Raw genomic sequence first — 22,473 nt, forward strand, 5'->3', positions numbered from 1 at the left:
AGGATGCCAGAGGCAGATCTGGTGGATTTGTGCAGGCAGGGACTAAGTATGAGTACCCGAAAAAAGGGGGATTTCAGAGGAAATGGACTTCAAAGACAAGTGTCTCGCAGCCAAGTGGCCAAACCAAGCAGATGAAGCCGGTTGAGGGACCAGCAAAAACAAGTACCACCGTTGGGGTGAAAAGGAAGATAACTCCAATGGCAGCCCGGGCTTGGTCAAAGTCCTTGTTGACCCCTGAACAAAAAGAGAAAGCTAGAAAAGAGGGATTGTGCTTCGGCTGCCTTCAGCGACATCAGTGGAAAGATCTTCCACTGAATAAAGACCGTCGCACGGCTAATATGATAATATCTGAATGCGACGTGGAAATGCAAGAGAGTCCCAATGCGGAACATATGCAGATGCAATTGGCGGGACCTTCAGCGACATCAGTGGAAAGATCTTCCACTGAATAAAGACCGTCGCACGGCTAATATGATAATATCTGAATGCGACGTGGAAATGCAAGAGTCCCAATGCGGAACATATGCAGATGCAATTGGCGGGACCTTCTCAGAGGTTAGTAACCTGTGTTGTTAAGTGTGTCTGTTACTAAGTTATTAAGCGGTGCACCTGATAACATCCTTTCTAAGCCCGCAGCAACGGGGTATACGGTTTTCGATGAGCCCGAGTTGATTAAAATGAAAGGGCAAGTAGCCAGTCATGATGTGATTGTGTTGTTTGACTCAGCGTCAACACACAATGTAATCAACTCGAAGCTTATTAAGAGGCTGAAGTTGAAAACTAGTCCGTCTGACTATGCTTATACAGTCAGGATGGCGGACGGAAGTTCAACTGAAGTATGGGACCAAAGGGTTACCCAGTTGGAACTTCGAATTCAGGACTATGTTGAGAAGCTGGACTTTGAATTGACCAGACTTGCTCACGCAGATATAGCCCTAGGCATGGCTTGGCATTTTCGGAAAAATCCAGCCATTGATTGGAAGAAGCATATTTACCAGTTCAAGATGAACGCGATAGAATATGTTTTGCGAGGTGAAAAGGATTTACCTCGAGGACCATTGATTTCAGCCATGGAAATTCGGAGGACTCCGAAAGAGTTTCTGTGTCTGTGTATAGCATCGGTAGAGTCGATTGATGATGCATCGACTAGCACTGAGGCTGCCCAAGATGGGGAAATGGCCGAGTTTGCTGAAGAGATATCAGAGAAGTTCTCTGAATGTTTTAGGGATGAACTACCTTATGGGTTACCTCCAAAGCGGAAAGTTCAGCATAAGATTCAACTGATCCTGGGGGCAGAACCTGTAAATAGGCCGCCCTATAGAATGAGTTTTACTGAAGAGGCGGAGGTGCGTAGACAACTAGAAGAATACCTCAAGTTGGGGCAGATTCAACCAAGTTTCTCACCTTTTGCTTCGCCAGTGATATTAAAGAAGAAAAAGGATGATATGTTTCGCCTTTGTATAGATTACAGAGCATTGAATAATATCACTGTTAAGCACAGGTATCCGATGGCTCGGATTGATGATTTGCTAGATGCATTACATGGAGCCGTGATTTTCAGTAAGATAGATCTTAAGTGTGGCTACCATCAAATCCGGATTAGAGCCGAGGATGTGCATAAAACTCCTTTCAGAAGCAGGTTTGGTCATTATGAGTTTTTGGTAATGCCCTTTGGACTTACCAATGCTCCAGCGACCTTCGTCATGCTTATGAACGATTTGCTACGTCCGTATATCGAAAAGTTCGTAGTACATTTTATTGACGATATCCTGATATTCAGTAAAAGTATTACTGAGCATCATGAACATTTAAGAGTAGTTTTCAGTACTTTGAGGAAAGCCAGTCTTTATGTAAATAAAAAGAAAACTATACTGTGTATGGTTAGACTGGAATATTTAGGATTCATAATTACTCCACAGGGGGTAGAAATGGATCCGAAGAAAGTGGCTGCGATACTAACTGTAGATCATGATACTCTGAAACATTTTAGTAAACAGCCTGACTTGAGGGGCCACCAAGCTAGGTGGGCAGAGCTCATGCAGGAGTTTAATTTAACGATTCGGTACCGAAGAGGAAAAGACAATAAGGTTGCTAATGCGTTGTCTCGCATTATGCACAACCTGAGTTTCACAGTATTAGAGAGTGCTCTAATGACCAAGATTAGAGAAACTCAAAAAGTGGACGAGTTTGTCCAGAGCTTATGGCCTAAGGCTCATGTGTTAAAACCCGGGGAAAATGAAAAGGATGACCTGGCATCCAGAAAAGGCCAAACTTATGCAAGATATACCATAAGGGATGGTATGCTAGAAAGAAATGGCAAGGTTGTAGTACCTAGTCAGAATGATCTCAGGCAGAGAGTCATTTGACAGTGCAATGATAGCCCATGTGCGGGCAGGAGTCGAGAAGACATATGATCTCGTGAAGCGAGATTTCTTTTGGCCAAAGATGAAAAAGCATATTCATGAAAATGTGACACGGTGTTTTTCGTGTCAGGTAAGCAAGGCCGAGCGGGTGAAGCCACCCGGACTTTTACAGCCCCTGGAAATACCACTAAGTAAGTGTGAGAGCATTTCCATGGACTTTATTGTAGGGTTGCCTACGACACAAGGAGGGTATGATTCTATCCTTGTGGTGGTTGATCGTCTAACCAAGATGGCTCACTTCATTCCGACTAGAGAGTCTGTTAGTGCCCCGCAAGTGGCGGATTTGTTCATTAGACATATATTTCGTCTGCATGGATTGCCTAGATCCATAGTGTCAGACAGAGATGTCAGATTTACCGGTCATTTTTGGACAGCGGTATTTGAGACACTAAGGACTGAGTTGGGAATGAGTAGGGGGGATCATCCTGAGACGGATGGTCAGACGGAGAGAGTTAACCAAACTTTAGAGGATATGCTGAGAGCATATGTGTCATTGAGGCAACATACGTGGGACAAGTGGTTGCCATTGTTGGAGTTTGCCTACAATGATAGGAAGCATTCATCTACCGGGTTCAGTCCGTTTGAGCTGAACTATGGTTATAGACCAGCCAATCCAACTATAGTTGGAGTACCTCCGAAAGTGCCTAGTGCCGCGAACTTTGTGGTTCAGATGCGGGAGATGCTAGCACTTGCGAGAGCTAATATCCGCCAGGCTATGGATAGAGCCAAGGTGAGAACCGGTCTATAAGAGCATTTAAGGAAGGAGAAAAAGTTTTTCTTAGAGTTCCTTCGCACTCGAAGTCGTTGACTTCAAGAGAGTGTGCTAAGTTATCACCTCGATACTGTGGGCCGTGGTTAATTCTGAAAAGAATAGGCAAGGTAGCCGATAAATTAGAATTGCCACCGGGGTGTAAGGTGCACCCAGTGTTTCATGTTTCTCGTTTAAATAAATTTTTGCATGTTGGTGACTCACTAATCGAAGGTGTGGTTTTGTTTCGGGAGATAGAGGATAATGCAAGACGCAAACCAACAAGAATCCTGGACCGAGGAACAATGCAAATACGAAATCGGAAGATACCCACGGTGTTGTTGCATGGCATGGTCAGCCTCTATCGGAAGCTACCTGAAATCCGTATACCAGTTACGAAGAGTGTTCCCAGATTTCATCATCGAGGACGCTAACGCTTGAAGAGGGAAGGAATGTTATGCTCTAGCCGAGATAGCATGACCTCGGAAAGATCGGTGGGCATTTTCTCTTAGATGACCAACTTTTGTAATAGTTAATGTGCGTGAAAGAAACGGTCAAGAGAAGTAACTGCCAAGGTCCTAGGTGAGGGTGAAATGGCATTGACTAGGTGGTTCTCAGTGCTAAGGCCTAGGTGCACCTAAATGTGCAATAATGCCAAGGGGCAAAAGGTTTTAATGTGCCCCAAGAGAGGGATAAATGGTGCACCAAGTGAAAAGGGCTAAAACGTTGACATGTGGCAAGGGGAACCATCTAGGGAGTTGTGGGTCTTGTAGATATGCAGGGGAAAAAACAAAGTGACGTATCTGTAGGAAACCTGTGATCTACGAGAGTAGGCTGGGAGGAAATAACAGATGCCATCGCCCGTGATCTGAGTGAGTGTTAGAGAATAGAGATTGTATCACACTCACAGGGAGAATTTTCAGGTTTCTCTGGACTCGCAGAGGGTTTTCTAGAAAAGACTTTTGAAAATCCATCAGGAAGAGAAAAATCACTCTTTTCTTTTGGCTTTCTATTCATGGACGGATTGCAGGGAACAAGTGCAAATCCAAATTAATGCTACTTGTCCTCGATGCATGTCGACCATGGAGTCAATCCAGCATTGCTTATGGGATTGCAGACAAGCGAAGATAGTTTGGAAGGGGGTTGCCAGGATTTTCAGTACTTTTGTACCCTCTCCATTCTTCATCACTTGGCGCTACCTAGCTGAATTTGTCATTGAGGGAGGATGCCAATCCTCTCTCTTTTCACGAGTTGGTAGGACTCTTATTGCAGGGAGAGCAAACCAAGAAGAACATGGTCACACGAGCTGGCAAGCATGCCATGCTTTCAAAATTCAAGCCCAAAGGGAAAGGGCAGAAAAAGCAACATGCAAATCAGCCTACACATCAGCATAAAGCTGATTCCGGACAGCCCTCTCACAAGGCTAAAGGTGATGTAGAGAAGCCAAAGAGGAAGGGTATTTGTCACTACTGCAAGAAGCCGGGTCACTACATTGGTGAATGCAAGAAGAGAATAGCAAAGGAGAAGGAAAAGGATTCGGGTATGGCTGTCTCAGATGCATCAGCCCCTAATGCACATGAAGGAGGGGATGTTACAGCCAACTTTGTGGAAGAGGATTATGCTTTTTTATCTTGCATTTCAGATTTTCAAGTGGCTGGTCCAGATACCACAGCCACTCTTGAGGATGACTCTTATGCTTTCCTGACTTGCAACTATGACCCTTCGAAAGATGCATGCACTTTCAATGTCAATGAGACATTAAACACATGGTATTTTGATAGTGGTGCATCCAAGCATATCACTTCAAGGAAGAGTCTTTTTGCATCTCTGCATGCATCACCCACTAAGAAGAAGGTGACATGTGCAAACAATTCTTCTTATCCAATGTGTGAAGTGGGTGATATTATATTTACCTCCACGGATGGCACAGATTTCAGAATTACTGATGTTCTTTATGTGCCTGGTATTAGTGCTTGACTTTACTCTTACATGGCCTCAGGTGTTCTACGAGAGGCATGACTCTTCATGGGCTTCTCGATCTGACAACACATAATCGAGTCATGCTCTCTAGATGTTATTCCTGCCTCACCTTTCAAAGCTGTGCACCCTTTTGTGGATTCCTCCTGCAAGATACTGGCTAGCACTTCAGCATGGCACAGTTGGAGAACATGCACGGAGGCTATGGATGGATCTCAGGTTCACCCTGCTCTCAGTTTGGCCAGTATTTGGACCGATAGCGTCCATACTCTGATGACTATTTGGAGTACCATGTAGGGTTCATCTCGGGCAGCCACTGCCAGGAGAACCATCTTCCTTAGAGAATGGAGTGGTTCTCCCTTCTTCTCAGAGTTTATTGCAAGGCTGAGGTGCAATTTTCAGCCTCCACCATGGCTTTTTTCTAGCTCTTTTTTAGGAGCCTTTTTCTCTCATGCTTCGCATGTCCGCTTCTGAGCTTATGCTTGCAAGTTTGTTTCGTACTTAATAGAAGTCTTTTTATTGAAAAAAAAGGCCTTAAGACCAACAAAAGGGCGGTAATAAGCAATAACCAGCCAATACAACAATTCAGCAAGTACACAACCAACTGCTTGGGAGCTAGAATGCTCCCACTCAAAAAGGAAGACACACATTGGCCCCAAACCTTGGGGGCCTTTTCGGTATTTCTTTATTAATTGGAGGTCCCTAAATCCAGATTACACATGGGCTACATACTCTTGCAATCAGAGTATTCCACATCCCATTAGGCAACATTGCCCCATGCATGGTCTTTGTTGTTCACTGCTCTCACCAAGCATATCCTATGCTGGACTCTGTTTTGACCAATCCCTAGCAGAAGGCATTTATTTCTGTCCAACAGTAAGCACACATCCCAAAACTGTTACTAGCAGCCACACCAGGCCACACAGTCCTCCACAGCTGCTATCAGTAACCACAAGGCCACTTATCTACTCAGAGCAGAGAAAGAAAGCATATGCATCACGAGCAAAAAAGAAGCTTTGAAAAGAAGAGGGAATTACCCATGTGAGACCCCTCTGTGACCAGCCAAGTTTCGAAAGGCTCAGCCAGCTCCCAAAGTCAGCTCGAGGCAATTGAGAAAGCTCAAAGTGACCAGCCAGCCCCTCCTCAATGACTCAAAGCAACTGGCGAAGCCCATGTTGCCAGCCTGCTCTCTTCGCTTAGAATTGCCTTCAGCCAAGAAGCCCCTGCGCAAGGAATGGGGATCTCTACTCCTGGGCTGGTTATCCGTAGGATGGTTTGGCCACTTGCTGCCCACAAGCCAAACTGCCGTACGTGAGATGGCAACATGACCTTTGCCAATGAAATGTCAGCACATGAGTACAGAATTCAACATCAGCCTACGTGTCTTCTACTGTATGGCCAAACCTGCCATACACACAGCCCATGAGCTCTCAACCGGTAGAAATCACCAATCTCCACACATGGAATTGCGATCTCAGCCTCCTTCGAAGAACTTCCATATAGACGATAGAGTCGTGACCTCACCTCATGGCAAATCCGTCGTACGGGCAACCCGTGCTTCAACCAAGCCTACCTCGATTCTTAACCCAAGAGTCCCCTACCAGACAGATTTGTGGCTCACAGGCTCACCAACCAGACCAAATTCCCCGTACGGAATGCTTGCCTCCCCCCATCGATGCCCAAGCAACGTGATCTGTCAATGCATGCAAGGCCTTGGAATTTAAAAGGTGCCACACAGCAGCCCTCGATTACATTTGCCCCTTGCCCCCTCTTTGGCCCCACTCTGGGCCACTCCAATGACCCAAAAATTAAATGCACCCCAAGGCACATTTATTTCTAGGGGGGCTTTGACCACCTAACAACCCAAGGGCTTGTCCAAAAGGTATGCACACCTAGATTTCTCATTCTCAGTTAGAAATTCATGTGCTCGTGACATAAGCATTGATCCGAATGCGAGAAAGCATACAAATAGCAAGTAAAAGCATCATGTTAATGCACATTATGCATATACCAGCGATCCAGTCGGGCCCGATAAGCTGAGTGAGCATTATGCTAAAAAGTGTAGCCAGGAGACAAGGGCTGTGTTTCTTTCTAAAGGTCAACAAGACCAAACTGAAAAAGTAGCTGGTCCACTGCACACGTTCTAAGGCAAGCACATGAGAATGACCAGATGTATTATGTCCTGGCTCTAGAGCATTATCAAAATCCCCACAAAGAAAGGCCATTTACATCCAAGGATACTGCTACATGGCCTGCCAAATTCATGCTCTGCGATAGGATGATATGTGGGGCATATGCCGAGGCAAACTCAAGAATTTCTCCATTCAAAAGACATTGCATGACAATTCAAAAACCTACTCGGTCGTTGAAAGCCACAAAAGGCTGCAAAACATGTTTCACAAGAATTACAACTCCAGAAAATGCATGTTCACCTACGCAAACAATGTCATATCCTGCAAAATGCCATGGCTGGCCTGCATAAACATGCGTATTATACTCTTGTAAGGCCACTATATCGGGCTGTAATCTCTCTGCTGGTGGTCGCGATTCTTTTTGGCCAAGAGCTCCTCAACTCCTGTCTAGAGAGAGAGAGAGAGGCTGCTTGCGAGCTGGTCGGACTATCTATTACCACCATAGAGAAGCTTGTGGGCTGGTGGCACATTTGTCTGTAGAGGCCTCCTAGGCTGGCCAACAAGGTCAAGTGCTAGTGCGCGGGCTGAGAAGAGCTATCTACACGGACTGAGCAGGGATCAGGGATCGTAATTTCTAGCGTGGTGCACAAGTCTTCTCACAAGGGCTCGAACTACCCAAGTATGTACTAGGCATACTAAGCCCTTCTGTGGGCTGTCCCACCATTGCCTGAAAAACTGATCCTCTGCCAAAATATCCTGGATGCTTCATGGGCTGAGAGAGGACTTGCTGTCCTTGATTAACTGAATGAAATTACTACCAAGAGAAGCTTGCATAATCTCCATGAAAGTTTGTTGCAACTGTAACAAGGCTCCCACTGCACTTTGCATTCGTAACTGAAAAAAGGCATTGGGATCAAGCTCCTCTACCTCATCTACCTCATCCTGCGAATCCTCAGTGGCATGCTCAAGAGAAACATGATGTCCCTCATCATTTTGTTCTTCTTCACCCTCACACGTGTTGTGCTCCTCCTCAAAGCTGTCTGCTTCCTGCTCGGAGATAGCCAATGATCTCTCGCGGTGTGACATGATTGTTGATGATATGTCTAAAACAAAAATGCAATGGGGCTTTCTTCACCCAACACTCCTAGGGCTCACCTTTTTAGGAAGATGGTGATATCCCGGCAATGGAACCACTGTAACCGGCCTTTAGTTTCCTAAAGGGCTACTAGTAGACCATAACTTGCATTGCATATTCATTACTCATAGCCACATTGCATCATTTCCAACCACTTAACTTTAAACAATATCACTTAGAAACAATTTGAGAAATAACTGGATGGAGGCTAGAGTGCCCCTGCTCAATGAAACCAAGTACAAGACACCACATTGGCCCCAATCTGCCCCACGGGCAATTCCACTGTCCAAGCCAAACCTTGGCTATAACCTGCATTCCATCCTAATGCACACACGAGTACCCAAGTGCCAAGGCAAAGCTAAGGCATTCACCATTTGTCCATGACCAATTGTAAAGGTGTCCAAACATTCCACAAAGACTGTAACCAACTGTTAATGACAAGGCATCCATACACTTCCCAAAATGCTCAAGCAGCCCCAAGGTATCCAAATGCAATACACTGCCCCTCTGGCACTCTCCTAGGCACACCCTCTGCAACTGAGTGTCTGCTTAAGCCTGTAAGGTCCAGAGGAAGTTCTAAACAACAAATGCAATCAACGTGAAAGGGATAGTGACAAGAGAACTCAAACCAGCTTCAAACAACTTCAATCCAGCTATAGATCAGCTCCAAAGAACTCCAATCCAGTCCAGAAAACCTCCATGGGCAACAGATCTAGTGGGGAGGCTAACAGGAGGAAATGGTTGCTTGGAGAGGGGAGGGAAGAGAGATAACGGGCTGGAATCAAAGATAGAAAGAGAGCAGGAGGATCACGGGCAGGAGAGAGGAGCTGAGCAGGCTGTACAGCAGGAAAAAGGGGGTGCACAACAGCGTCGAAGGAATCTCGGGATGCGTGCCAGCAGAAGAAAAAAGCCGTACAGCCAACAAAATCACCCGTACCAGCAGGAAAATCATCCGTACAGTCCGCCTTGGATCCCGTACAGCAGCACGTGAGAGTCCGTACAATCAACCTAGAAAAACGTGCATCTTTCCATACAGCCAGCAATAAAAGACCCGTACAGCCAGCAATGAAAGGACCGTACAGCAGGTACAGACACTTTGAATGTAGTTCCTGCACTTCGTACAGCTGTACGGACTGCCTCGAGATGCGTGCAAGCCAAAAATATAAGGAGTCAAGCCTTGGAATGCGTCCTTGGAATTCGTACAGCGTGCCCCCTTCACCTTGGGATGCGTGAAAAATGAGAGAGGAAATCCAACCTCCAAAAATCATGCTTTTGCCTTGGAAGGAGAGGAAGAGGGTAGGTGTGCATGAGGGGCTGCCACGTGGCCCCCTCATTAATGCTCTAACCCACACAAACCAGTGAAACATTGGTTTGCCCCTCACATTAAAGTCCTAACCTCTACTAACCAATGAAACATTGGTTTCTCCTTGGGCCCAACAATTAGACCCCTCTAAACCTTGCCTTGCCCCTAGCAAGTCGGCCTAGTGTGTGCACCTAGGGACTTCTAGGAAGTGTCGCTTCCCTTGGGCTAGTCCCCTAAGCCAAAGTTAGTCACGGTTCATAACTTCACGTCCCCGTGACACACACTCCCTGAAGATTGCATTGGACAAATGCCTGTCTCGTCCCATCAGCTTAGGATCAAGGCAAGGAGAGCCATAGGTACGCTTAGAGAGCAACAGATCTATAGATTAGGCACGTTGGGGGAAGTGGAGACAGTGGAATATTTCCTGTGTACTTGCCTAGTCTACTACGAGATCCAAGGACACTATCACTGTCTCTTTCAGAAGGGGCACGGTTTTGGACCTCTCTCTAGCTAATTCACTTCCATGACTAGGTTTGGATTGGTCTCTATCTGATGGAGGTGTGACGACATAAAGAGACTCTGTTGTGTCAGATCAGATAGCAGGAGGGGATAGTGCCACGGGAGATAGAGATGGATCAAGCTCAGTGGCACGTCGTAGATTTCTATGAATTCGAGTCTGTCCTTGGACATAGCGGACTAGAGAAGAAGAGATAAGATGATATGAGGGTAGCATGGGTCAGTGAGATGAGACAACACAGAGAGACGCAACCAGAGACGCAAGGCCACTCATGTTGCAGAGACGGACCAGAGCACGTGAAACAGGCCTTAAGACCAACAAAAGGGCGGTAAAGCATAAATAACCAGCTAATACACTCATTTTGCTTATTCAGAAAATAAGCAACCAACTGATTGGGAGCTAGAATGCTCCTACTAAAAAAGAAAGATATAGATTGGCCCCAAGCCTTGGCGCCCCTTTCGGTATTTCTTTATTAATTTGAGGTCCTTGAATCTAGATTACACATGGACTACAATTGCTCTTGTAATTAGAGTATTCCACAACCCATTAGGCAACATTGCCTCATGCATAGTCTCTATTATTCATTGCTCTCACCAAGCTTTTCCTATGCTGGACTCTATTTTCACCATCCCTAGTAGAAGGCATCCATTTCCGTCCAGCAGTTGGCACACAGCTGGAAACTGTTACTAGCAGCCACATGGCCACACAGTCCACCATAATTGCTACCAGTGCCCACAAGGCCATTTATCTGCTCAGACCATTAAGAGAAAGCAGATATACACACGCAGCATTAATGGAAGCTTGCACCAAGAATAGAACCATCAATTGTGAGTCACCCTGCACGACAAAGGCCCTCCATTCAGTTCGCAAATGCGGCAGGGCATCCTGTGAGTCTAGCTTGGCTCCCAATTGCATCAGGCTACGTATGGGCAGGCTTCTATGATCAGTCATGCCCGTCAAACAAGCTCGTGGCCAAGGGTAGGCGCCTCCAAATGACCAGCCAGCCCCTGCTAAATAATGCGCACCAGGAATGCCGAATTTCCAGCAGCACATGGAGGGAGGAATGCCCCCTGCAAATGCCAATATGATGTGTGCAAACATAGGGATGCAGCCCAATATGCAGACAGGGATGCCAGGAATGATGAGCAACACTTGGGAGTATGCCAATGATGCAGAGAATGGGATCTGGAATGATCAACCCCACCATGGGCATAGGCAATACGGCACAGAATATGGGATACACAATGCCTCCACCATATTTACAGCCCCCCGTTTATGATAATCTTACTCCCAAAGGTAAGCTGAAAGATTATAAGGAGGGAGAGGCAGCTGTGAAGTTTGAAACCTTCAATGGGATGCAGGACAGATTGAAGGCTCTGACATTTGTGCAACATTTTGATGCTGCCTACTCTGGGGGTCATTTCACGGAGTCTTCCAAAGTTCGAAAGGCAGCCACCTTCTTGAAGGGTAACGCACTCCAATGGTGGACCAATTTGCTTTTGCAGGGTAAAGCCCCTAACACTTGGGTTGAGTTCAAGCAAGTTTTCTCATCTGCTTGGCTCACCACCACTTTTGAAGTGGAGATAATGACAGCATGGCATAAGCTGGATGCCGCAAACTGTAAGAATCTTGAAGAGTATAACAAACAGTTCTGGGAGGCCTTATTGTCAGTCAGTTCATATAGGACGGTATCATTGTCTGAGGCTTGAGTAGGTAGAAAAGTATTGTTGTGGGCTACCAAAGGAGCTTCGTGACTATTGCACCAAGACAAAGGTCTCCAACATATCTCAGCTGATTGAGAATGCTACTACAACCTATGCTCTCATGCAAGGGATGACTCCAGGGTTCAAAGGTAAGCAGCAGGATGACTCTTTCATGAAAAGGAAATTTGCCAAGACCAAAGTCAAGTTTGATATGGACCCGAGACCTGATAGTGGACAGCCACACGCGCAGGAGATTTGTTTTCTTTTGGTAAAAAACAGTAATATTGGTATGAATAATTGTAACAGCTAGAAATTGGAGAGTCTACTCTTTCTAGGCTGCCTTGTTATTTGCAGGATGTTTATTCCATGCTAGTTTTGCATTGTAATTTGCAGGATGGTTCTTCCCTGCTAGTTTTGTTACTTTTTGTATCCGTCAGAAGATGGAGAGTCTCCTCTTTCTAGGCTGAATGGTAAATTGCAGAATAAGTATTCCTTGCTACTGTTGGATTGCTCTTGTTGCCCAGCATGGCTAGAGCAGCACATCCATGTATCACATGCCTGTTTTGGGTGCTCTTGTTGCCCGGCATGGCTCGAGCAGTAAATTCATTTAGTACATGCCAGTTGGTTTTTTATTTGAACCATGAGGCAAGGATCCAAGTCTAGCATAGATTGGCTGAACCGATTCAGCTTGCGGTGATGCAAGTCTGAAAGGACATCGGGTACCGGGATCTATGTTCCTAAGATCCATTATTGCCATGTGTGTGTGGTTCAAGTTATTGGAGGCGAGTGAACTAGTAGATTTCACTCATTCCGCACAGCCAGCAATAAAAGACTCGTACAGCCAGCAATGAAAGGACCGAATAGTAGGTACGGACACTTTGAATGCAGTTCCTGCAGTCCGTACAGCCGTACAAACTGCCTCGACGTGACTAGACACTTATCATAGAAGTCCCGTAGCAGATGTATTGTCAGCAAACAATACCTCAGGTGAGACATACAATGTCACCAAGCGACTTCTAGATATCATGAGCCTGTCTGTTGAGAAGGGGGTGGAGGAACTACCCCCCTCTTGAGCATCAGGCAATGCTCCAGACCTACGCTCTGCTGAGCCTGAAGGAGCTACAACCGAAGTCAGCTCAAAGCACAACAAACTGAGTGGACTACACCACTGCGGATAGATGCACGTTTTTCTAGGCTGATTGTACGGACTCTCACATGCTGCTGTAGGGGATCCAAGGCGGACTGTACGGATGTTTTTCCTGCTGGTACGGGTGATTTTGTTGGCTGTATGGCTGTTTTCTTCTGCTGGCACGCATCCCGAGATTCCTTCGACACTGTTGTGCACCACCATTTTCCTGCTGTACAGCCTGCTCAGCTCCTCTCTCCTGCCCGTGATCCTCCTGCTCTCTTTCTATCTTTGATTCCAGCCCGTTATCTCTCTTACCTCCCCTCTCCAAGCAACCATTTCCTCCTGTTAGCCTCCCCACTGGATCTGTTGCCCATGGAGGTTTTCTAGACTGGATGGGAGTTCTTTGGAGCTGGTCTAGAGCTGGATTGAAGTTGTTTGAAGCTGGTTTGAGTTCTCTTGTCACTTTCCCTTTCACGTTGATTGCATTTGTTGTTTAGAACTTCCTCTGGACCTTACAGGCTTAAGCAGACACTCAGTTGCAGAGGGTGTGCCTGGGAGAGTGCCAGAGGGGCAGTGTATTGCATTTGGATACCTTGGGGCTGCTTAAGCATTTTGGGAAGTGTATGGATGCCTTGTCATTAACAGTTGGTTACAGTCTTTGTGGAATGTTTGGACACCTTTACAGTTGGTCATGGACAAATGGTGAATGCCTTAGCTTTGCCTTGGCACTTGGGTACTAGTGTGTGCATTAGGATGGAATGCAGGTTATAGCCAAGGTTTGGCTTGGACAGTGGAATTGCCCGTGGGACAGATCGCAAGGGTGAGCCCTTGTTGTATGTACAAATCTCATTCTTAAAGAAACAAATAAATACCGGAAGGGGTGCCAAAAGTTTGGGGCCAGTGTGGTGTCTTGTACTTGGTTTCATTGAGCAGGGGCACTCTAGCCTCCATCCAGTTATTTCTCAAATTGTTTCTAAGTGGTATTGTTTAAAGTTAAGTGGTTGGAAATGATGCAATGTGGCAATGAATATGCAATGCAAGTTATGGTCTCCCGCCCTTTAGGAAACTGAAGACCGGTTACAGTGGTTCCATTGCCGAGATATCACCATCTTCCTACAGAGGTGAGCCCTGGGAGTGTTGGGTGAAGAAAGCCCCATTGCATTTTTGTTACTGACATATTATCAACAATCATGTCACACCGCGAGAGATCATGTAGGTCCAACCGTATGATACAATTGATCTCCTCCTGTGGGACCAAGGGATCAGGGGCATCCAAGCTGTACTGAAAGGGGGAGAGACCGTCCATCTGAATACCCTGACTGTCAAACCATTTGGATATGTGTGCTTACTTGGCCGTGCTAACCCCACTCTTTGCTAGTCGTATAGAAGAGAGTACCACCAACCTCGATAGTCTCCACCTAGGTAGGGCCCAGACCCTATGAAGATAAGTGAGAATGTTTGAAAGACGACATCAAGTTGGAGTGGTGTCATGGCAAACTCTATCTGTACGATCTCGTAGGGGACTGAGGGCTTACTCCAAATCATCTTGAATCCCATAATCACCTACAGCCTCCCGAAACCCTACCACTCAATCATCGTTGATAGGTCACTCCTCCAGAAGGATGTTGCGTACATTGTTGCCAGTCTCACAAGTGTGTCAAAAAGCCATCCCTTTGTCGCGGATCCTAGAAGCACTCTCACTCTAGTAGGGCTAAGGCTCCCTGTCCTCGTGTAAGTCATGTCATGGCTGCCTGGCTCATCGTGAAGACTTGCCTTGCAAAGACTGTCCCTAGATAGGTGTGTGATTGAAGTGAACTTGTGGTGATGAAGTATTTGCCCATGAGGTGTTAAAGATCATAACCTTCATTTTGCCAAGGTTGACTATCAGCCTCACCCGCTCAGCCTCTCCGCCTCAAGCCCCCCCTCTCACCTCTCTCTCTCTCTCTCTCTCTCTCTCTCTCTCTCTCTCTCTCTCTCTCTCTCTCCCCCCTCCGTAACCCCTCCGTACAGCTCGCCGTAACCCCTCCGTACAGCCCGTCGTACAGCTTTGTAACCCCCCGTACAGCTCGTCGTACACTCTCAGTACAGTCCCGTACAACTCGTCGTACAGCCCCATACAGTTCTCCGTACCCTTTCCATGCATCTCGTACCAATCCATCGTACCTACCTGTACTTTCTCGCAGCAAGCTCCTAGGGTTTCTAACCCCGAGTTGGGCTAAACTCCCAACCCAACTCGAGGCTTAGGTTCAACTAGGGAGTTCTAAGAAATAGCCAATATGGAATGGCCTACCCTCTCCTCCAAATCCCCCTCAACTCCATCAACCTCAGCTATCAGGACTCCGTACTCTACAATTGCAGCCATGACACCCTCTCCGTATGCACGAATTACCAGCAAGAAGGGTCCAAACGACCTATCATTGGACAACATTAACAGATTTATTATTTGCAGCAAGCAGTCAGACAAAGACTGTAACCAACTATTAATGACAAGGCATCCATACACTTCCCAAAATGCTCAAGCAGCCCCAAGGCACCCAAATGCATTACACTGCCCCTCTGGCACTCTCCCAGGCACACCCTCTGTAACTGAGTGTCTGGTTAAGCCTGTAAGGTCGAGAGGAAGCTCCAAACAACAAATGGTGCAACAACAAGCTTCCAAAATCACCAAATGCAATCACATGAAAGGGATAGCGCAAGAGAACTCAAACCACTTCAACTGACTTCAATCCAACTCTGAAACACCTCCAAAAGCAACAGATCCAGCGTTGAGGCTAGCAGGAGGAACTGGCAGCTAGGAGAGGGGAAGGAAAAGAGAAAAGAAAACTGGGAGCTGAGAAATACGAGAAGAGCAAGGCTCACTGGTGAAGAGGCAGGGCAGGAGAGAAAGAGCTAGTCTACCATGGCAAGGTCCACCCGCAACATGCAACCTATCCTTGAAATGCATGAACTAGCCTTTGAAGAGAGTGCCCAAGCTGTCCGTACAACAGCCTTTAGTGTCCGTACAGCCAGCAGCATTAATGGCGTGTACAGCAAGCAAAGAGGATTAATACCGTCCGTACAGCCTGCCTTGGGAGTCGTGAAACAGCCCGTACAGCAGCAATGAAACATCCGTACAATCAGCCTTGGATCCCGTACAGCAACATTGAAAGGACTACAGCAAGTACAGACGCATTAAATGCAGTCCCTGCAGTCCGTACAGCCATATGGACTGCCTCGAGATGCATGCAGGCCAAAAATGCAAGGAGTCAAGCCTTGGAATGCATCCTTGGAAATCGTACGGCGTGCCCCTTCACCTCGGGATGTGTGAAAAATGAACCACCAAAAAGAAACCGTACGTTAGCCTTGGAAGGAGAGGAAGAGGGTAGGTGTGCATGAGGGGATGCCATGTGGCCCCCTCATTAAAGCTCTAACCCTTTCTCGAAAATATTCATTGTTGCACCCTCTATAGAATTAATGTGTCACCATTGTATCTTCCCTTGTGGCTCTTGTAAACTCAACATTTCCATTTTCACCCAGCAAACCAATGGAACATTGGTTTGCCCCTCACATTAAAATCCTAACTCCTTCCCCCTCACATTAAAATCCTAACTCCTCCTAACCAATGAAACATTGATTTCCTTGGGCCTAACTTTAAGACCCCTCTAAACCTTGCCTTGCCCTAGCAAGTAGGCCTAGTGTGTGCACCTAGGGACTTCTGGGAGTATCGCTTCCCCTGGGCTAGCCCCCTAAGCCAAAGTTAGTCACGGTTTCATAACTTCACGTCCCTGTGACAACAATGATGTAGGTATTCTAAATAATTGGGGTTGCTTTTGCACTCCCTGGGAGCTGCCATGTGCCCTCCCTAAAGCATATGTACTATATGGTTTTTTGCTGTCTCATAGACCTGTTGGTCTCCCGTGGACATTAATAGACTTTCTTTCTTTCTTTCTTTCTCTCTGCAAAACACCACTAGGGCCTCTAGGTGGAGAGAGAGAGAGATACACCCTCTTTCATAAAAGCATCATGTGAATAATAGTAATTATCCTAGCAAGAACTTTAACTTGTGTAATTAATCAGGCATTAGTAAATAAAGTATAACACAACTAGCTTTCAGCCATTGTGTGTGTGTGTGTGTGTGGGTGCGCATGCTCACAGGTGATGCTTGGGGTTATTCCATTTGGCCCCACCTTTTCTAGCATTGCCCTATGACTAGTGACTTTCTTCTTTTTCTATGCCGGGGTCTCTGAGTCTGGTTTCCTACTGCTTGCTTTGGCAAGCTTTTTTGGCTATTCGGGATTTACACACCGATGCACCAATTTGATCTTTTCTTTACTTGGGTTCGATATTGGGGACCCTGGACTCTGTGGAAAGACAAAAATCATAGAGTCTTTGGAGATTCTACTTTTTCCAAGTTTCACTACTTCCTAATGTCATTCAGGCAATCTTTCTATGATTGTCTGTGTGTTCGACAGATAAATTACTCTATTTACTTGTCGTACATTGAAATCTTATGATATTGAAATTGCATGTCCCCTCTTTGGGGAGGACTGCTTCTTGTAATATACGCCCTCATTCGTAAAAGCACCTGCTGAAACTACAGGAGGGGATTGCAGCAAGACCTTTAATTTCTGCATTGCAGGAATTGGTAGATAAAGTCTAATGTAATTACGTTTCAGCCATTATGTCTAAAATAAACTTTAAATTTGAGCAGTCTTACGTACAACTTGAGCAGTCTTACTTTAAATTTGAGCAGTCTTATGTACAACTAAATCCAATTAAGTATCCCATAGCAGCTGAGAAAACAAACCATAACTCTATCCATATATATATACCTTTGTAAGACTAGAATATATCCAATCGTACAGATTCAGATTTTTGTTTTGTTCTAAAGACCAAAATTTTCTAAAAACCATGTTAATTGAAATGTGTTAAGATCGCAACTTTGCATCGAAATTTGTATCAGAAGATCCTGGTTCAAAATACAAGTTTGCATATGCCTACTATCTGAGTCCCTCAGCCATTCATATTATGGATTGCTACGTCACCTAATCGCAAGCCATCACAACCATGTCCCCTCATTCATTTTATTGCAACCGCCTTGTTGAGACCTCAGCTGGGGAAAACAGAGATGAGTGATGCTAATGTGTCAGTCAAGACCTGAGGCCAGCATGTAAGGGTACCAGCAGAAATCGTAAACAGGTTCTCCTTCACACAGCTCCATCTTTGACATAAACGAGTCTGCAAAAATACCACAACATTTTGACTAAATAAAATCCTTCAAATATATAAAGAAGTGGGGGAAGGAAAGACTGGACAACTACCACATGATTACTTCAATACAAGCCAAATAATGAAACAGTAAGCATCCATTAAAACCTTGTACCAAGATGTGAACTAGATCCAAGAATAAAGGATGTATCATGTTGGGTATGAAACATAACTTGAATTTCCATAATCACACATAGCTGACCTTGGATAGTATTGGGATTTAAAATTTTAAGAATGTTCTAGTTACAAGTTATGAACAAGTATTTAACCCTAGTGCAAACATCACCTCCCACACAAGTGACAAATCGCAGCTCAGGAAAAAGCTATGAACCCAAGAAAATGCACAACCTTTCAACGCACTTCCAGCACTAAGCACAAGTCTCATGGTTTGAGAACCAGCTTTGAGTGTTTGCAGTATTAGCAACGTAGATGTGTGAGGAACCAGTGGATGAAAAAGAGCTTTGAGATAACTACTTCTACAAGAGGAATCCTTATTTTAGACAGAAAAACAGTTGCATATGTTATCTAAGGGGAAAACATGATAGAAGAAAAATCTTACCATCTGCCATAGAAGAAGCATCCACCTCTGGAGTATACCAAATTGAATCATTTTGCCTGCAAAACGTTAAGACTTACTTTCACTGCACTGATTTAAAGAGCAACAGCTATAATATTGGTGCAGTTGTAAACTAGCCTGAAAAATTTTTTATTTTGTTTTGTTTTTTTGCAAAAAATAGACTTCCATTAAGTATGAATAAAGCCCGCAAGAGCAAGCTTCAAGCAGAACACATCATTCAATGCAAGAGAAAAAACTCCTCAAAAAGAGGTAGAGAATAACCAAGGTAGAGGCTGAAAATGCCACCTCAATCCTGTGCAAGTCTCAGAGAAGAAGGGGGAGCCGCTCCATTCCCTGAGGTAAATAGCCCTCCTAGCAAAGATGCTAAGAGGATCTCTGCATACTCATCCAGATGGCCATCAGTGTATGTATAGTGTCTATCCATACACTGGCCAAAGTGTGGGAGGGGTGAACCTGGGATCCATCCAAATCCTCTGTGCATCTAGCTCTCCAAATATGCCATGCTTGCCATGCTGATATGCTTGCCATTATCTCCAAAGAAGAATCTATCGAGGCATGCACAGCCCTAAAGGGTAAGGCAGGAACATCATCCAGAGAACAAGCCTCAACCAAATGTCGTCTGATCGCTAGGGCCCAAGATGAGTCATGTCTCTCATAAAAGACATGATGCCACAAAAGAGAAAGCCAAGCAACTGATCCCCAAGTCTTGAAGAATGGGGATAAAGCAAAAGAACTAAAATCCTAGCAATCCCCTTCCAAATAATCCTCACCTATTTGCAATCCCATAAGCAATGTTGAATAGTCTCCACAGCAGAAAGGCAACGAGGACAAGTACGGTCGGTCCCGAACCTGGACATCCACAAGTTCACTACTATCCCACCATGAATAGAAAGCCAGAAGAAGAGAGCGATTTTTGTATTCCTGCGGGATTTCCAAAGTCTCTTCCAAAAGTTTTTCTGAAAGTCAACAAAAATATGAAAACTATCCCAATGAAGAGCTCTGGAAGGCCTCCAACCTTTACAGTTGAGCTGAAATCTCCTGGCATTACTGACAGTATAACAAAAGAAGGGGAGGCTCTTCTATCGGTGCCCTTCATCAATCCACTCCCACTCTCCTTGGTCCCACTGCAAGACCTTTATGGGGCCACCTCCATAGAGGCATAACCTCCATGATCCCAAGGAAATGAGAAGATGGTCAGGATCCAGGTACCATTGTAAGTCAGAACATAACCCACGATCCTGACAGGCTGAAATGCTCTATCTAGCAAGATGCCATCTGTGGATCTAGAGAGCCTGCCTCCCGAACACACATCAAAAAGCATCTCGAACTGCAATAACCTGAAGTGGAATGCCCGTACTCGTGAAAGCAACCATTCAAGTGGAGCAAGTAATAGGAATGTGATATGTCTCCACCCAATCCACTGGCAATGTTGCATTGATCTACTGAGTTCAACCTGCACTCCCTCTAAGATGACTAACCATCTGAGATTTTCCATCCATTGGAAGCTTTTTTGAAAGCTTTCCAGGATCCCACAGCGGAGGCAGACCTCCTCTCCCAACCGGACCACTGCAAGTAGTGAGAAGCACCAAGTGCTCTACCATACTCATCCAATAAATTATCGTTCCACATGATGGGCTGCCTGTCGATCTCTTCACGAGAGGAAGGGGTAACCCTCCAAAGAGTACTCCTGAAGTTGTCCCATGCTTTCAGGATAGCAGCCATAAGAGGGAAAGAAGGAAATCTAAGATGGATTAAAGTAAAGATCCATCTGTTACTATCCATCCAGTCTCCTCCTGAGGAAGGCGTGCAGGATCGTATGCTGCGAATGAAAAGTCTTTCCACGGCTCCTGCCCAGGCATGAGTTCCCTCACAACCATCTTGCAAAGCAAAGCCCTGCATTGTAAATCTGGATCTATTATATTTAGACCCCCTTCGGAAGTGGGGAGAATCAAAGTCTCCCAAGCCACCCTGGTTGTAACATCTTCTATGCCATCAAGTCCACTCCATATAAAGTCCCTTACCGGTCTCTTAAGCTGAGGGATACATTCCCTAGAACGGCGCCAGCAAGAGCGAACAAACCAAGCCGTGGATAACAGGACTGGGTTAACCACCACTACTCGAGGCTAGGTCACGCTTGGCAAAGCCCCAAAAAAGAAGCTTACTCCTTATACTCTCATAAATTGTTGTAACAGTACGAAACTCTAGGGTTAGCAGTCAGCCACTTAAATGGACACAGTTAGCCTTAAAATGGGGGTCCCATTCATTGTAAATACTTTGGCATTCTCTTGCACTTTTAATAGGAGTTCTAGCCTTCATTGTGGGTTTGCCATGTGGCAGCCTGTTGTACTAATCCCATAAGCAATGGTGTTGCTGGCCCACTTCTTTTGCTATTTTCTGCTAAGCAGTCCCTAAGTTTTGTTACTGTTAAGCAGCATTAGTAGAAGGTTTTGTTTCAGTTGGTATCAGAGCACTTTTCGTGGGATTTCGTCGCCAAATTTTATCCTTTCGCTCTGAAATTTGGAGCATGTATTCTTTCTACAAAAATCTATGGCGGACAGGTGTCCCAATCATCAGAATGACACGTGTCAACCTTAGATTGGCTCAAAACTCCAACTGCTCAGAATTGGATGATTTTGACATCAATGTGTTCAGCATGATCTCCTGATCATTAGCCTCAAAAATCTCAGAGAAATTGCCACTTTTGGGCCGAAAATTTTCTGGGAATCAGTGCGCCACCAGCTAGCTCCCTCTATTTGCTACAATCTGGAAAAATACTGCTTCAATTTTTGTTCTAATGGCATTCACTGAGTCGCCTCAGCTGGGGGAACATCTATTCGAGGTTTGTCTTGATTGGATTCCACTTGCCCTCTCATTAACCTCGGAATCTGCTCCATCAGGTACAATTTAGGGCTTTTCTCTCCCAATTGCCCATGACCACTCACAACCCAAGTCCCCTCACCACAAGGACAAGCTGGATTTTGAAGGTTTCAGGGCAATCATGTTGGAGCAGCAAGAGCAAATGATGGACAAACAGAGCAAACTGATTAGCAGCTTGTGGAACAGCAGCAAAAGTTATTTATCCAATTAGGACAACTCACTTCAGTACTGGAACAAAGGGTTGAAGGTGTGGAAGAGGCTCCAAGGATAAGTTTGACGATGCTTTCACTCAGTTAAGGACCATGAGAAGTGATGTGAACTTAGTCAGGAGTAGGGTTGAGCCAAAGGATAAGAGATTGCCAGGGATGATCCACCTAAGAATCCTATGGATATGGGACAGGCTGGATTAAACACAAGTAGGAGTGAATTATGGCTGAAGCTAGAAGGTCACATCCACAACAATCTCCCAAATCTGTACCCTCATGGAATACAACTCAATCAGGAGGTTCAGAATTCAGTCCAGCCCCCCATGGGACAGGTCTTGATTGTGTGCCCAGCTCATCCAAAGTGTATCAAGCCTCCCTTAGGAGAGGTGAATTCTTGACTCAGCAATTGTTGGCCTACAACCAGTTAGACCCTGACGTGAGAGAAGCCATGACCTTTACTCAATTTGTGAAGGCTACTCAATGTGAAATTCAAAAGAAG

General features: G+C 45.5%; 1 protein-coding gene across 1 annotated transcript in view; it reads right to left on the reverse strand.

The window, feature by feature from the left end:
- LOC147883043 (Transducin/WD40 repeat-like superfamily protein) overlaps positions 1–22,473 on the reverse strand; it is a 108,190-nt gene that overhangs the window by 80,105 nt on the left and 5,612 nt on the right. Inside the window, exons 3-4 of the mRNA XM_087399717.1 lie at positions 18,874–18,929; positions 18,204–18,284 (exon numbers count right to left, since the gene is read on the reverse strand). Of these exons, the coding sequence (XP_087255843.1) occupies positions 18,204–18,284; positions 18,874–18,929 (137 nt within the window). The remainder of the gene's footprint in view (positions 1–18,203; positions 18,285–18,873; positions 18,930–22,473) is intronic.

Source organism: Dipteris shenzhenensis, chromosome 28 (genome assembly GCF_047967505.1).
Source record: "Dipteris shenzhenensis isolate YYH24624 ecotype China chromosome 28, Dip_SZ_1.0, whole genome shotgun sequence".
Lineage (NCBI taxonomy): Eukaryota > Viridiplantae > Streptophyta > Polypodiopsida > Gleicheniales > Dipteridaceae > Dipteris > Dipteris shenzhenensis.